The 16,777-nt window shown below is 46.1% G+C and overlaps 2 protein-coding genes and 1 non-coding gene across 4 annotated transcripts; 1 reads left to right on the top strand and 2 right to left on the bottom strand.

The window, feature by feature from the left end:
• Positions 1–571: 571 nt before the first annotated feature.
• On the bottom strand, positions 572–11,443 carry BUD23 (BUD23 rRNA methyltransferase and ribosome maturation factor). Of its 2 annotated transcripts, XM_028530046.2 has the most exons (12): positions 11,316–11,443; positions 11,192–11,229; positions 9,908–10,003; positions 9,735–9,817; positions 9,542–9,638; positions 7,384–7,480; positions 6,403–6,453; positions 5,570–5,655; positions 5,355–5,400; positions 5,130–5,188; positions 992–1,099; positions 572–841 (listed from the first exon to the last, which is right to left on the bottom strand). In XM_028530046.2, exons 1-12 carry the CDS (start codon positions 11,361–11,363, stop codon positions 787–789), a joined length of 864 nt encoding a protein of 287 aa, XP_028385847.1. In that variant the 5' UTR covers positions 11,364–11,443; the 3' UTR covers positions 572–786. The 2 variants fall into 2 exon arrangements, with proteins under 2 accessions (XP_028385847.1, XP_035876704.1); XM_036020811.1 differs by lacking the exon at positions 11,316–11,443 and having other exon boundaries at positions 11,090–11,203.
• On the bottom strand, positions 1,753–1,884 carry LOC114514630. The gene has a single exon (XR_003686089.1).
• Positions 11,444–11,542: 99 nt separating the features above from the next.
• Positions 11,543–13,137, top strand: DNAJC30 (DnaJ heat shock protein family (Hsp40) member C30). The gene has a single exon (XM_028512670.2). The coding sequence runs from the start codon at positions 11,571–11,573 to the stop codon at positions 12,243–12,245; it is 675 nt and encodes a 224-aa protein (XP_028368471.1). The 5' UTR covers positions 11,543–11,570; the 3' UTR covers positions 12,246–13,137.
• The last annotated feature ends 3,640 nt before the right edge of the window (positions 13,138–16,777 follow it).

The raw sequence follows: 16,777 nt of genomic DNA, 5'->3' as shown, positions 1-16,777 counted from the left end.
TTCTGACCACTGGTGATCAGAAAGGAGACGCCCAAGACAACCAAGCGCTGGACTGGTCAGCAGCTGCTGATGCAGCTCAGGGCCAAAGGTCAGCCCAGACGGCTGGGCTGGACAATGCCTTTTTAAAAACTGATTTTAGACAGGGAAGGAGAGAGAGAGAACAATTTGTTGTCCCACTTATTTATGAACTCATTGGTTGTTCCTTTTATGTGCCCTAACCAGGGATTGAACCCTCAACCTTAGCATGTCAGGACTATGTTCTAACCAACTGAGCTACCCAGCCAGGGCTGAATAATACCTCTTGACTATAGGGAAACCAGAGATTGGGCAGCAGCCTCAGGCCAATGAGCACCATGGATACAGTTTATCTTGCCCGCCCTTCCCAACTTTGCCTACTGTTATAAACCCTAAATTAATCTACCTGTGTTCCTTGTAGGTTAAAATAGTGCTTTCATACAAGTAAGTTCTTTAAACCTAATTTGGACCTGTGGAATCAAGGCAGCAAGTAGTAGCTCCCACTAACAGAGGAACTTAAATTTGTTTAGGATCACAGAGCTAGAAAATGCCAGAGTTGCACAGAAAGTGGTTTATTGCTTTTAAAACAAAATAAGATCTCTCAGAACTATAAGAAGAAAATACTTTTAGAACTTTTCTAAACACTATTTTGTCAATTGAGGAAGTAGACACTTCAATATATAAAACTTTCCAGAGGCAAGTGCCTAAACCGGACGGCACAGCTCCCAACTGTGTGCACGCTGAGCTGTCCCGTCTGATGCAGCTAGCTGCTTAGAAGTAGGGCTTGCGCTTGCGGCCAGTGTACTGAGTGTCAGGTCTGACTTCCCTGTGAAGAAATAAAGGGCGGGAGGGACAAGAGTTTTGGAAGAAAGAACAAAGAACCTCTGGGACCCCTTCAAATACAGGTAAGCCTTTAGTTTTAGTGGTCAAGACATCCCTTTAACCCCAGCAGCCTATCCCCAGCCCAGATACTCACTTGCCCTGACGTCTGCGGCGCTCCTTCTTCTCCAGCACCCACTCACGGCTCTTTCTCATCGCTCCACTGTTCCTCACCACCCCACTCCTTGCAGTCCTATATGGGACCCTGTGCAGGAAACAGCTCACAGCTGTGAGTTGATGTATAGAGCAGCCTGACTAGCACCCAGATTAATCCAGACGAGGAAAAATGGTGAGCTTCTTTTTTATTTATTGATACATTTTAGAAAGAGGAAGGGAGAGAGAGAAAGAGAAATACCTACTTGTTCCACTTGTTTGTGCATTCTTTGTGGTTGATTCTTAAGGTGTCCTGATGGGGGATGGAACCCACAACGTTCCCCACACATCAGGACAATGCTCTACCCAGCCAGGGCTAAATGGTGAACTTCCTTTGAGTTAGAGGTAGCCTCAAATGCCCCTTCTATAATAAAGTCCCACTTGTGGATACACTTCCCCATGCTGGGGTCAAAGCCACCTATTTAAGTAGGAGGGTCGGGAGGTGCAAGGCCCCACTCAACTCATAGGCATCTTTGTGGCAGGTGACAGCTTATTGGGTCTGCACACATCCTGCCTATGGAGTGAGCATGGGGTGGGGGGGGCAGTAAGGCTGCTTTTGGGTTAACCTAGGCCAGAATTGGCTTTACAAGATCCTACCAGTATCCATAGAAAGCTAGAGGCCCAATGCCCACTGCTGCCACTTAAGGCCCTAGTCTGGTTGTGAGGTCAGCATACTCCATCAAGTAGGGGTTCCCAGCAACAAATAAATGTCTGAGGCAGGAAAACACAGCTGCCCAGCTTGTGGCAGCCCTGACAATAATCCTCATGGGTTGATCTTGGCCTCCAGTCACGGCTGAGGGGAAAAGAAACCCCCTGCAGCCCCATGAAAGGCAGGCCCTGAGGACACGGGAAGGCTGCCTGAGCTCCCAAACCCCTTACCTACCTGGCAGGTGGGATCACACTTTCCAGCCTAACTCCCACCAAGTAGGGAAGCTTGCTATTTGTGTGACCACCATTTCCCGAGCACCTGCATGCACAGCCCATGGATGTTCTACAATGGCTATGAACCTGCCTTGCCCTTGAACAGTTCGTAGCTGGGCTGTGGCAGAGATCATTCACACATGCAAATGGAGAGAGGACCAGAAGCTGCTAAGGGAGTGACGGGAAAGTAACAGCACAGGGTCTGGGAAAGATTGGAGGGCCATGAGGATAAGCTGGTATTTCTACAGGCAGACGGGCACAGAATTCCAAACAATACATGAAATGAGACACTTAAAGGATTGAAGGGGAAGGTTAGGGAAGAGGAGTCCTATGTGCTTAGAGTCATGGGAATAAGAAGTGTCCAGGTGAGATTCTGAGGGTCTGTGGAGGATTAATTTACCTCCTACACAAGTTTCCTCCTGCTTGAGGACCAGTGAAAGCTCGACTGTATGACAGACGAGCTTTCTGTTGCTACTTTTCATTGGTTTTAGCAAAACTCAGAATCTTATTTTTTTCTAAATCAATCTCACTTGGCTGGGCCAGTTCACAGAGGTGTGAACACCAGCAAGGAGTGTGCCCTCCCTTCAGTAAGCAGTGGGAAATCGGTGACATTTTACACCAAAGGAATGACACAGCATGATCTAGACTTCAGAGTGTAGAGGCAGTGATTCATGAAAGAAACTTAAGTCCACAACTAGGGAGCAGGCGACAACTGCAAACTGGGACCTGGAGATGCAGGACTAATCTCTATGCATCCGTAAGGAAGGGCAAAAGCCGTGAGCCACAGTGGGAACGATGGTAGAGAGTCAGCAGGGGACATAAAGGCAGCAGGTGAAGATGGTGAGTGGCCCAGACCACAGGTGAATAACAGTGGCAAATGCCAGAGGTGGACTGAACCTTTCTAGAATGGTTTAGAAGTGGTTCAGAAGTAGAGGGCAGATATCAAGAATTAAGGAATGCACAGGTGAAATAATACTGATACAAAAGAAATATACAAATCAAGTAAAGGTTTTTAAAACTTTTAAATTCACCTATTTATTTATAAGTGACCAGAATGTGATTAGAGAGAAGTGATAGTAATGAGAGAAGCCTGATAATCCTTCCACCAGGCAACCCTACCCCTCTCTCCCCAAATCAGGGCTTGGAAGATAAAAGCCTGCAGAACTGGGGGAGACAAGGTCTATGCTAGCCACTGTGCCGAGTCCTGTAAAAACATGCTTTCTACTCCTCAACACACTGCCCAAGTGGGTGGCAATATCCCCCCTTTTTAAGAAGATAAACGTATCCTCAGTCAACAAAACTTACCCAAGTTTACAGTTAGAACATGTCGTCTGTAGACACCGGTGTAAGGACAAGAGGGATCCTAAGATGGATGGAGTGAGTTAAACAACTTGTATTTCATCTGTGAAGTAGATGGGACCACTCACTGGGAGCAAGTGTTGGGTGCCTTAGAGCAGAAAACATCTAGAAGAGCTCATAAGTCCCCACGGGGAATGGGCTGAAGAAGCTGAGAGAGAGGACTACCAGGGACAGGGGAGCAAACAGCATAAGTCTACAGCAGACACAAGAACACAATCATCATTTTCACTATCAGTGGGCCTTCCAAAAACTCATTGAACTCTCTGCCCGTTTTTCCTCTTAAATGTCTTCAAAGTCTTAACACCTTCCACTCATCAATCAGAACTAAGAAATAACTCCTCCTTCACTATCCTTAATTCCTCATTCAACAAATATTGAATACCTTTTATTAACAAGACACTCTTCTGATGTCAAGGATATAAAACCAGTCCCTACCAAGTTTTCATTCTCACTGGGGATACGAACAACCAAGTAAACAAATACATGACTTACAGCAGTTAAAAGTGTTAAGGGAAACAAAAGTAAGGAGAACTCAACTGAAGATAACAGGAATGGCAAGATATTTTCAACAACAAAAAAGGAAAGGATCAGCCCTGCTGCTGTGCAGAAAATGGAAAGAAGCAAAGACTGAAAGCAGGGAGACAAGTGAGGCAGCTTTCTGTAATCTGGGCAAAATTGGTAGAAGCGGGGGAAAGGGTTGGAACTGGGATTTACATTGAGGGGAGGGGTGCAGGATTTGCTGATGAACTGACTGGGTATGAGATGTAAGGAAGATAGGAATAACTGAGAATGGTAAAGAACGGAGGAAGGAGACTTGGGGGTGAAAACCAAGAGCCCTGTTTTGTTCTAGACATGTGTGGGAAGTTCAAGTGTGGATACTCAGAAGGCAGTTTGGAAATCAGAGGCAGGATTGAAGCCAAGGGTATAAATCTGGGAGTTATGAACCTGTAGTTGGTATTTAAGGCAGTGCAGAGAGAGGAGTCCAGGCTGGGCCCCAGATGCTCCAGAAGAGGGGCCAGCAAAGTGGACTGAGAAGGAACCACCGGTTAGGTTAAGAGGAAACCAGGACAGTGAGTGGGGAGGCCAAGTGAGAGAAGTGTTAAGTGATGATGCACTGCATCAGCTCCTCCTGAGTAGGCAAGTTAAGATAAACACAAAGTAGGAAAAAAGGCTGAGAAGTGACCACAGCCTTGGCAAGACAGACTGGTGGTGGCCTTGACAAGAGCAATTTGTGATAAAACACAAGCATGAGCCAGAGAAGAGGATTGAGAGAATGCTAGGGGAGAAGCAAAAAGAGGCAAGTAGTTTTGTTATGTACAAAGAAGCAAATAAATAAGGTGGTAGCTTGGAGTTTTTAAGGGGTAAAAGGAGGATGTCTTGGAAGACATGAGGAATTTGTGCAGCATATTTGTGAGCTGACAGGAATAACCCAGGAGAGTAAAGATTAGGATGCAGGAGAGGGGAGAGTAACAGGAGTCAAGAGGGAATGGGATCCAGGACGCAGGTGGAGGAGGCAGCCTAGGGAAGGAGAGGACAGCTTGCCAGGCATGGCAAGAAGGAAGGCAGACAGGAAGGCTACAAGGCTGCTCACAGACATCTCAGTTTAAGGCAGGAGCAGGAATAGGCATAAAAGATTCGGTTCTATTACCACCTTGGTGTCACTGCCACATCTCATCCCAAGACTTGGTGAAAGCAGAGAAATGGAGTAGTCTTGCTACCTCCAGCTTCCTCTGCCATGTCTAATAAACCTAGCGGCAGTAGCTCCCTGAACCTTAGGCATGTTCACCTATGGTTCACTTTACCTCTTATTCATGAATGTGGATTGCCTGGCCACCTCTTCATCCTTAACTTCATTCAGGCCCTGCAGGAACCAAAGCACTTTTAGATCACCCTGGAGATCTCTCAACCCATCTGTCCTACCCCAGAAGGCCTGGACAACCACCACACCTAAGCCCTCCTGACAGGGAGGCCAGCCTCACAAGAAGGGAACCCAAAAGACACGGGCCTGAAAACTCAGGGTCCCTCACCTTTGGCAGAAAGGTCGATGGTCCAGAAAACAAACAGAGGTAGAACCTGAAACAAGAAAAGTACAAGGACTCAAAGCCTTGTAGTGCAAGACAAGTCCTCACCTGCCCTTCCAAAACCTGGTGCTGTGCCTCAGGGACCCAACCACCACTACTCGGATCCACACCACCACCCTCTGTCTAGCAGCGCAAGCAGCACACTGGCCCCCAGCACTCACTTCTTTGCTTTGGCACTGTTGGGGTAGTCCACCACCACACCACCAGTGAAGCCAGCCTTAATGGCCTGGGTTGTAATCAGCTCCAACTGAGGAGAGAACTTCTGTGAGTCAGAGAGGCTGGGAAAACACACGGCTTTCCCTCACTCCCTGTAAGCCAGTCTAGCTCCAGGATAGACTTTGCCTGGGAGAACTAAAGGTCTTCATTAGACTGTTCTCAATTCTGAGTCCTCAAAAGCCATGTAGAGGAAAGTGCAAGCTAGAAATAGCCATGGCAACCACCTCCCTCAAGGGAATTACAGAACGAACAATTCTTACTTCCTAGCCTAGGGACCCATCTACCCACTCAAACCTCAGGAAATAAATGGCCACCAGCTGGGAGGCTGATCCATTCATGGCATTAGCCAGGGGCAACACACAACTTGCCTTTTCAAGGTCTATAACTCTGACCTCCTCATTACTCCTTCATATTGCATTACACTCCATAGAAAGGACAACTGTAGATGTTCTCTGAAACCTCCCCCATTTATATATTTGGTTATGGAAACCAGTAATATATCATATTACCTGTGATACCATCTTACCTGTCAAGAGAAGACAAACAACCTACTCTATCCCCACAGATCATCGCTGGTCCTCCTTAGGACATCCGGTCATAAAACGTGCCACCAGGGGCCATAGGGACCACTCTCAGGTAGTCATTCCATCATTTTCCCACCAAACAGCATAAATTTCCTTTTTGTTACTTCCCAATAGCAGGAGGGCAGTAAAAGGACAGTTTACCTATTCTGGGTCCCTCCGCCTTCCCTGTACCTCCTGGTACCCAAGAGGCTCACCTGCTCTGAGTTCTCAGGGTACAGTTGCAGAACAGCTCGGGCTCCCCGGACCTGCAAGAAATGGAAACATTCACTATCTTACAAATCTCCCATGTGGTCAGGACCCAGACACTCCACCCTTTTGTATTCATTGATATTTGAGTTCCCATTATGTACAAAGCACTGTTCTTAGCATTGGGGATACAGCCATGAACAAAAGAGATGGCCTCTGAACTTTTGGAACAGCTAATTTGCAGCAGTGATTAAAAGCCAAAAAGAAAAATAAATTAGGACAAAGGGATAGTGAATGACAAGAGGCTGCTGAGTTTACTTTGGTTTAAGGAAGGCCTCTCTTGCAGGGACACTTGAGCAGAGACCTGAATATAGTGGGAATGGTCATCCAAACACAAGGGAAGGGCATCTCAGCAGAGAGAGGCAAACACAAAAGGCCTCAGAATTTCAGGGTTAGCCCCAGTTCACAAAGAGAAAAGAAACTTCACAATGCATAAGACCAGCCAGCACTGCAGGCACAATCCACCCTAGGTGAGATGGGGAGACTAAGGAGACCAAGAAACGCCTGATTGCTTCAAAGATGCAAAATAACGTTTTTGGGACTTCTGCTTCCCATCGGTAGGTAGGAAGAGGAAGGGATGGGAGTTGGAGGATGTGGGCACTCTGGAAGGTATGCTCTGTGTGTCTTGGACATGATGTCCCTGTCCTCACTCCATGGAGTCCAGGTCCCCAAACCAACCTCTGATTAAAATTTAGCAAAGTGGACAGGGGAATTGTAATTGGTATCAGATTTTGACATCTGCATCTTTTGCGTTTCATTAGAGAGTATTAGCCCACTGAGCTCTCTGTTTCGGCTGAGGATCACAGTAAGGTCCTGCCACCCCTTGCAGTCCCATCCGAATAGCCCTGCCTCGAGACTACTTCATCTCTTTACCTGCAGGGCAAGGGAGGGATAGGCAGCAAGCCCAGATGGGTTGATCTTATACTCACCAGCACAGAATAAAGAGAAGTGAAAAAGCAATACAGACGCTTGGCAGGGACGTCAGACTTCTTATTAGCATTACAGAGCCACTGCACGGCAGAAATGCTAAAAAATGGAGGGAACCTAGTTAGGAAAGTGACCTGCACACATTGATCACCCCTACCTCTTCAGAACTCATACACCATACATTCTTGATCTCCAGGTAAAACCCTCCTGCCCACTCCCCCTTTCTTGGCTTGTACAGGTCCACTTCAGGTCACTATTCTGCAACACTGGACCCAACACTGGACCAAACAGGGTATACAGGTCAGCACTAACTTCCTTGCAGTCAGTCTAAAGAAACATTTTCTCAACTTTTCTCTACATGTATCTCAAGTTCAAAATTACTCAACCATATCATAAGGCTCTCTCTGCCACCTACCTCTTCACACTTCCTAGCTCCAACTCAAGGGAAATGTTTTACATACTTGCAAAGTCATTCACTCCCTCTCTTCCAAAATCAGATCCTTCAACTGTACTTCCTAAGTGTCTCCACAATCCCCAGATTTAAAATTTCAAGCAGCTACCACGTTGTCCTTTCTGGCATTCACTTCCTCAGTGCTGTGAACACCCATCCACAGAACCTCAAACCCTGCTGATCTGTCCACTGCCTCTCCAAAGTTTTATTTTCCTCTACCCATCTCCTAGGTCAGCACTTATCACCTCAATTGTTTCAACAACCTCTCCTCCCTTCTAAATAATCTTCCTAAAACATAGATCTTATGTTATCAATCCCCAGCTCCCCATCAACTACTGAATAAAGCCCAAGCTTCTTAGGACAGAGTTAAAAATCTTCTAGAACCCAACTTCACACAATCTCAACTTCCATGAAATTTCTCACTCATGTCTACGATCTATCTGATAGATTCTATCAGACTCCTCTCCCCACCCACTTCCCTGCCTCTGCTTACACTGTTCCGTCACTCAGAAAACCTCTCCTTGACTATTCAGGGTCCTCCCAGCCTTTAAGACCTAACCCCAGCCTCTCCTTTCTTAAGACTTTTCTGTGCTCTCTTGCTTCTCTTCACAATCCCGGTGGTCCCACAACTCCCTAGTACACACCCCACACTCAGCCTTGTGTTTAACTTGGTCCATGTCTTTTAGCAACCTATTAAACATGGAGCCTTAAAAACAGGGACTGTATTTTATCTCTAAACCCCACAGCACCCTGCACAATGTCTTACATATAACAAATGTTAAAAAAAAAACAAGGGGAAGGCCTGCCATACCATCTCACCTCTTAAAAACGAACTAAAAATGACTATCACTAACACATACAGATCATGTAACTGGTATTTAGTTTTCTACAATTTAAAACATCTCACCTAATTACTAAGAAACAATTACTACCCTTGAAATATCTTTTTTCTCTGATCTTGTTCCCAGAAGTGAGCTAATCCCTTAACCTAGAATACAATCTTCAAATCCAAATTTTCACTCAACCAGATTCCTACTCTGCATCCTTACTGCTCAACACACTATCACAGTTCTCTCCACCAGATAATGATTCAACTATGACTTCCTCCCCATTCCCTATCTCCACTCCATCAACAAAACACTATGCTGGATACTGATCAGAACATACCGCGTAAGTAAGACAAAGAACAACTTTGTTTTAATAGTAACTTCAATGGCTTAAGATTCGTTATTAAAGTACTAAGTACACGCTAACCCTTGACTGACAGTTCAGAAAGGACTCCTAAACTGCTGAAGAGACTGGAGCAGTCCAGGCAACACTCCACTACAAATTTCTAATAAAGCAACACCATGGCTGGTGGAGCCTCCAAGACAGCTACTGGAAAGAGAAGATGGCGGGCAGGGCATACAAGACGGCTCCTGCTGGCTCAAGAAGTCCATCCTCCCCTAACACATACACTCAAAACTGACAGAGAATCTATACCTATGGTGCCTGGACCTGGTAGTGCAAGACAAGCACAGGAATAGTGGACAGTTTTGAAATACAAAAAAAAAACCCAAAACACATATTTTGGGGCCTTGCTCCAACCTTATATAAATCTAAAAATCCCATGGGATGTATATTTTTAAGTATCCTGTATGACTCTGCTGCACGACCAGGTGTAACAAAAAGGGCCTGCAAGTCTAAAAGTAAAACACGAAAACTCTTACCTGATACAACCATCAAAGGAACCTGGTTTAAAGGGGATGCCCTGGCCCATGTCTCCCAGAAGCAGGTCTCCTTGTGCTTCTCGGTCCAAGGCTGCATCTACATCAGAGAAGAATGAGGAAAACAGATGACATGCATAAACTGCTCCATATTTGTGAGTGTAGTCCACTGCAGTGCTAAATACAACGTACTTACCTAGCATGGCGGGGCTGATGTCGATGCCCACCCAAAAGTGTCCCTCATCCGTGAGATAATCTCCACTCAGCCCAGTACCACAGCTGGAAAATACAATCAAACAGGGACTCAACAGTGTGAATAGCAAAGATGCCTTACGACCTGGACAATCTGCCTGGGCCCCAGAATCTCACCCAATATCCAGCAGGTAACAGGGTTTATCATCAGGCAGACAAAGGAGCTCCAATGCTCGCTCAGCCATCTTAGTCTGGATATCAATCATCCTAGAGCTAGGAAGGCAAAAACACAAGCAAGTGGTAAAGTCCTGGGCAAAAACTGCATCCAGACAATGATGATGACAACAACAACAAAACCCCAATGCACTTTCCGGGTCAACAAAGTCAACTACAACTACTTGAAAATGATCCCAGATAGTCACATAATACAGTGATGTGTCATTTTATTGTGACACAAATTATAAATGTACTCAATGCAAAACTGATATAAAAAGAACAAAGCACTTAACTAATTGGCTATTTTCAAACATATCAGGCTTTGACGGTGTTTTACTTAAGAACATTTTCTGGCAAGTTACCTACCATACTCTCAGATATAAGGATCAACAATGCATGACAAAAATCAATAGCTGTGATATCCACGAGAAATATAACATAAGCCACATATGACTTTATAGTAACCACACTTCAAATGAAACTATATAAAATTAACTGTAATAGTTCATTCAATACACCTAAATAATATATTTTACCTAACCCAACATACTCATTATTTCAACATGTAATCAATGTAAAAATGATCAACAAAATATTCTACATTTTCTTCATTCTAAGTTATTCAGACTAGACATGTTTCCATGGATGGCTGATGGCTACTAGTTACCATTGTACAGAATAGGTCTATAATATGTCCGGCTTTCCGAAAATCAAGTACCTGCAGAAGAATTTTCTATAGAGTGGTATATCAGAAAGGACAGATCTGAAAGTCTCTCCTCTAGCCTTCTGTCATTTACCTTCTATTACAGAAATAACTATCCTCTATGAAACTCAAATGCTACACCAAGAGTTATCAAAAGGATTTAATGATATAATACAAAGAGGGAACACAATAAACATTCTATGAACATTATTTCCTTTCCCCCAACAGCACTTACCTCTTATACCTATCCACTGCCTCCAGCCTATTTTACCGCATGCTTAAAACAAGTTGTCGCAATAAACTTTGAAAACAACTCGTAGAAACATAACATCATTCCCATATTTATGCTGAAGTAACTGAGGCCCATATGGTTCAGAGATTTAAATGAAGCAGATTTTGCCACTATAAAAATGAGATGAACCCTGGTCCCCTCCTCCCACCTCCATCCCCCAAATTCTGCGTGCTTTCCAAGCAATGCCCTAAATCAAGGGGACTTGCGGGTTGCCGACTCCCCACGCTGCTCAACATCCAGACTCCCTTACTTGCGTAAGTATTTCCGGGCTTCAGTCTTGTCGTAAAACTGCGAGAGAGAAAAGGAGAGTAGGGCGAGAAATTAAGACACGAAGATCCTGTCATAACAGGATGCCTGAGAGCCACACAACTCACCAGCTCCGGGGGTCCCCCGTGCTCCGGTCTGCGTCCGCCAGTCGCCATCCCTTGGCCTCCGCAGCTCGACTGCCGCCGGGTGGTTCAAGCGTCCGGCTTTTATATCATTAGGTCCGCGCCCGCCTCGTAATACGCATGCTCCACTCCTCCCTGCCTTCTGTTTTACTGGATTGGCTACAGGCCCGACACATTGCGAGCAACGCACATTTCCCATTGGCCAGTTAATGTTTGCACCGCCCTCCAGATTCATTCAAGATGGCAGCCAAGCTCGAGCTGAGGTGGCCACGGCTGTTAATGTGGAACCTGTGGCTGGTTCGGGGGCCTCCACAAAACCGGGTGTCGCGCCTGGGCCTAGAAACGAGGGCTTATTCACGGAGCGACGGCCCGTACTCGCGTACGGCACTGTATGAGCTGCTCGGCGTTCCCTCCACGGCCACGCAGGCGCAAATCAAGGCCGCCTACTACCGGCAAAGCTTCCTCTACCACCCGGACCGCAACTCGGGGAGCCCTGAGGCTGCCGAACGCTTTACGCGCATCTCCGAGGCATACGTGGTGCTGGGCAGTCCCAACCTGCGCCGCAAGTATGACCGCGGCCTCCTCAGCGACGCGGATCTGCGCGGACCTGGCGTCCGGCCTTCCAAAGCTCCCTCAGCGGACTCTGGCTCGCCCCGCACCCCGCCGCCTCGTCCCTACAGCGGTGGTAAGGCAGCGTCGGGCGCCGACCGCACTATGTTCGACTTTGACGCCTTCTACCAGGCACACTACGGAGAACAGCTGGAGCGCGAACGCCGCCTCAGGGCCCGGCGTGAGGCCTTACGCAAGCAGCAGGAGGATCGGGCTAAGAAGGGCTTCCGTTGGGACGAGACCCGAGACACGACTTTAGTCTTGCTTTTCCTTACAATCTTCATCATCATGGGCTTTCGTTTTTAATCGGAGAGAGAGGGGAAGGGGAGCACCCCCCAGCCAGACCCCAGAAAATGGCCTTTCCTGTCTTGAACCCTTCGCCTTCCATAGTCTACCTCTGCTGGGGTCCGAAGGAATCGCTCTCTCCTCCTCTTCCCCACCCTCCCAGCTTAGCCATTGACCTGCACATCCCTCCCCCTGCAGTCCAGAAAAGGAGACTTTTTGATGCCCAAGAAGGAGGCCCCAAAATGAAGAGCCCTGAAGGCCCGATAGTGAAGGGTTTTCTGGAGTCCCTTGGGTGCCTGTTTCCAGAAGTTGCCTTCTGATGTTGTCAACTTCTGGAACACTTGCTCTGGCTTTTTTGTAGAGCTCTGAGAAAGAATTGTGTGCTCCTGCCCCCATATTTGTACTGGGGGTCTCTGTAACCTTGAAACGTGCAATGTGACCAATTGTTGGCTGCCAAAAGAAAAATTCTGGGGTTGTACAACCTTGTCTTTCTTGTGAGTTCCCCAAGCCACAGGTGAGACCTGATGTAGGTTAAAAATATGATGTGTAGAAACCTTGCTATTCTATGGTCAGTCCCAAACCCCACTCCCCCTTCTGTTGGTGGCATGAGGGAGTGGGAAAGCAAGGTCATCTAGCATAAGGAATGAATGTTCCTGTGCCCATGGTTATCTAACATATGACCTTGGAGAAGTTACTCTGGGCATAACAGCAGAGAGCAAGTCATTTGCTTTCCTGAAGTCTGTTACACTTTATTATCTATAGGTCTAATGGGCTCAGTGGTTAAAACATGCTAGTAGAGTCAAGTTTATCCTTGGACCAGTGTGCCTGTCTCCTGGTCATCCCTGTACAAGCGAGCCCTATGGCTAAGGATGCATCCCAAACCTCCTAGAAATAGAGCTCCTCTGTGTAGCCCGTCCTGTTTAGCTTGCAGTGTTCAATGCAGGTGCTACAAGCCGAGTTCTAGAAACATGCATTGTTGCTTGAGGCTGTGGGAAATTTGGAGAGTTTGGAGTTGGTGGGACTACTGAGGATTAGGAGGCCAGTGGTGGAAACTTGGTTGCTTGTTCAGAACTGCATGGGGCTTGTTTTGTGTTTCTAATTTGTGCTATGCAGTTGGTCAGTCTACTTGGCTAGAGCAGTAACAGCCCCTCTTAACCGCTAGTAAACTGCACATGGGGAGTGTATGGCTGTGAGATTGTCAGTGCTCGAATGTTTACATACTGGGGCTGAGTGTAAAGCTGTGTGATAGGAAAAGCTTTGGAAGAGATCTGTAGATCCACAAGGGTACAGGTCTAAGTCTAGAGCCTAGACAAAGCCAGAGGTGCTTTGGTATATTCATAACCAATTCCTGCATTCACCCTCCTGTGTGAAATCCTTGTATAAATTGGGATAAACCCATAGCTAGTTCAGTTTGGTCTCTTCAGTTCTCTCTATACTTAGAAAAGTCAGGGGCAAGCCCTTATGGCAGCGGTCCCCAACCTTTTTGGCACCAGGGACCAGTTTTGTGGAAGACAATTTTTCAGACAGGTTGAGGGGGATGGTTTCAGGATGATTCAAGTAGATTACATTCAAGTTCACCTCCTGCTGGGCAGCCCATTTCCTAAGAGGCCCAGACCAGTACCAGTCCACTGTCTAGAGGTTGAGGACCCATGCCTTATGGGTTTGTAGTAACCACCCAGTTCAATAGTAAAGATTTGAGCCCACCCTGCTTCAGGCCAGCTGTGTGCTTAGTGAGCCTGGATTTGGGGGGTGAGGCATATGTACTTTGCAAAGAACATTTAATGTTATGTTTCATATTTGAAAAACAAGAGAGTCTATTCTTCTTGAAATAGAAATTTCTGGTAGTGAAGCTTAGTAAAATGTACAGAAACTAGTGACTCTCAACCAAGGAATTGGGGCATAACAGTGTCCTTGGGGCAATATGCTATCAAAAGGCATTGGAGTTTTTTTGGATCTTGTTTGTAAAAGCACTAGTGGTGTGTAATAGCTGGGATCTTTTGCACGGGGTCCTTGACATAGACCTTTCAAGTTTGTTTTCTTTTTGTGAAGATCACAGTCAAGAACATTTCCTGGGGCCCCAGAACATAGAAAGGGATAGACATTTCCAGAAGATTTCAGACAGGGAGTGGTGGGGGGCATCCAGACTATGTGAAATTTCTGGGTCATTCTAGAATATTTCATGCAGGGTAGTCAATAAAATTTATTAACCGTCTAACTCAGTTTCACCTTAGGCATAGAACTAGTAAAGTACTCCTATAGTACCATTCTCTTGCCTCAGGTTTTTGGTTTTTTGGTTTTTTTTTTTAAGACATCTGAACTCGGAGACACTCCACTCCCTACCATCCCTAAACTGAGTCTGGGTTTTTTATGGAAGGGGAGATAATGTGGAAGGCTTTTTGAAGGACCCCCCCTCACCCCCAACCCTCAATGATACCTTGTCCCCATGGTAGCATTTCTTCCTACTCTGGAGAGGATAGACCGGATCAGGCTGTGGGCATTAGTCCCTGCCTTCTAGGAGCTATTCTCCAATCCCTGATTGTGGAGGAAGGCTCAGACATGCCTAACTTTATTCTCTTTTCCATGGAAGATGGGCAAGAGGGGCCCAGCCTACCTCAGGCTATGTTCATTGGGGTGGGTGGTATTACAAATATGGTACAAAGCTGAGTGAACACACGGATCCTAAATAGGGAGACACAGGCAACAAGACAGGATCAAATGTGTGTGTGTCTAGGCAATTGTGATACTGTCTTTAGAATTGATCAGGATTTGATTTCTCCCGAGGCAAGCTACTTTTCCGTCTGTTGCTCTTTATTTATTGCTGGGTGAAATCCTTTACCCATCCCAGTGCTGAGGAAGTAGGACTTCTTGCTTCCTTCTGAGGTTCTGGCATTTTATTCACAGGATGTACCTTGCCCATTATAATGGTTCCAGCAGCCAAAACAAATAAGAATAGCTTGCCTTAGGCCAGTTAATTGTCCATATAGTCTATATATATTCCTTACAGCCTGAGGCTGAGGCACCAGGGGTGGACCCCAAATGAGTGGCCACCACACTTCCTTTTTGGGAAAATGGTGAGGGGACCGAGGCTATATCTTGGACCTTTGGGCTTCCTGGAAGGTCACCATATCGCATGAAGAAAGGCTGAGAGAAAGAACAACGGGTAAGTAGTGGTGCTACTTGAATTCTCTCTTGAATTCAGTGCACTAGAAAAGTGGGCTCTCTCTCGGCTTTTGCCTCCTCTCAGTTCCTCAGCCCTGTGATGAGATCACACACTGCTCTCCACCTAGCCTATGGTCAGGATCATAGGAGAAAGCCTGCTTTGCCTGCTCTCAGGCCAGGCTTGTAGCCCTGGCAGCTATAGGGTTTGTGCAGAGCACCTGAGGGTCCTCTGTTTGTTAGGATGACAATAAGACCTGAGTTTGGACCTCATGAACTTGCATATGCTGAGAACGCTCAGTGCACTCATCCCTAAGAAGCCAGTGCAGAGTTCACCTTCACCATCTGTTGTGAGGTCATAGTGTCAATATGCATGTAGCCATTATGCCGCTCTTAAGGCTGTCCGAGACTGGGGTGCTGTCACTAGTCTTGCAGTGGGTTGGCCCTACCCATCCTGTCTTACCTCCTCAGCCTTCATACTCTTAGTCCTGGGAGGAGACTGCCACTAGACAAAAGGCCTGTTTCAGAATGACCAAGGACAGACCAAGATTCATGGTCACACAGTGTTTTCCTGTGGGTGGCACAGCATCTTAAAATAACTTTAGCCAATATTTGTAACTGAGGAGACTTTGCATGAAAATCTAGATTTCTAACTTCTCTCAAAAAATGAGAAAATGTGCCACCATTGAGCTAACTCAGTTAACTACGTTACTGCCTGGGAGAAGCTATAACATCTGCCTTTTAGACAGGATATTTCTCCACATTTCGCTGCACTCCCACCATCAGGGGAATTGTAAAAGGCCTTGATGCACACACTTGCACCATTTTGCTCACAGTAGAGAAATATCTCTATATCCCATGTCTATCAAAAGGGGAAATTTTGAAAAAGGACCATGCATTTCCAGAAAAAATGGGAGAGGGTGTATTTCTTTGTGGAAATGGACTGCTTTGCACCTCTGTGATCTTACTGGACCCTGCAGGCATTTGAGTTTACATCATATATAAGAACTCACACTTTATGCAGGGAGGCAGAGTGAAAATCTTATTTTCATGTGGGACCACAAGAAAAGTATACAGCAGTGGTAAGGTCCTACACAAAGCCAGAGGTCCTCCCTCTGCAGAATATAGTAATACCAATTCCTATGCTCAATCTTTTGTGTACAATCCTTGAATAAATTAGCTAAACCCACAGCTAGTCCAACTTGGTCTCTTGGAAACCATTTGATTCTCTAACCTTGGAGGTCAGGAGCAAGTTCTTAGCCATGGCTTTGCAGTGACCACATGGTTCAGTGGTGAATATTTGAGCCCATTCTGGTTCAGAACTGCTTAGGTCAGTAAGCCTTGATTGGCAAAAAAAAGACAAAAAATAAGTAAAACCCCACATGTACTGTTATGTT

The sequence above is a fragment of the Phyllostomus discolor genome, chromosome 3 (genome assembly GCF_004126475.2).
Source record: "Phyllostomus discolor isolate MPI-MPIP mPhyDis1 chromosome 3, mPhyDis1.pri.v3, whole genome shotgun sequence".
Taxonomy (NCBI): Eukaryota; Metazoa; Chordata; class Mammalia; order Chiroptera; family Phyllostomidae; genus Phyllostomus; species Phyllostomus discolor.
This window is presented reverse-complemented; position numbering and strand designations above follow the sequence as displayed.

Coding starts and splice junctions, on each gene's coding strand:
- BUD23 (XM_028530046.2), bottom strand. CDS start 11,363: ATGGCGACTGGCGGACGCAGACCGGAGCACGGGGGACCCCCGGAGCTG. Junction 11,230..11,315: donor ACGGGGGACCCCCGGAGCTG/GTGAGTTGTGTG, acceptor TCTCTCTCGCAG/TTTTACGACAAGACTGAAGC. Junction 1,100..5,129: donor TCCACATTCATGAATAAGAG/GTAAAGTGAACC, acceptor TTTCCTGCACAG/GGTCCCATATAGGACTGCAA.
- DNAJC30 (XM_028512670.2), top strand. CDS start 11,571: ATGGCAGCCAAGCTCGAGCTGAGGTGGCCACGGCTGTTAATGTGGAAC.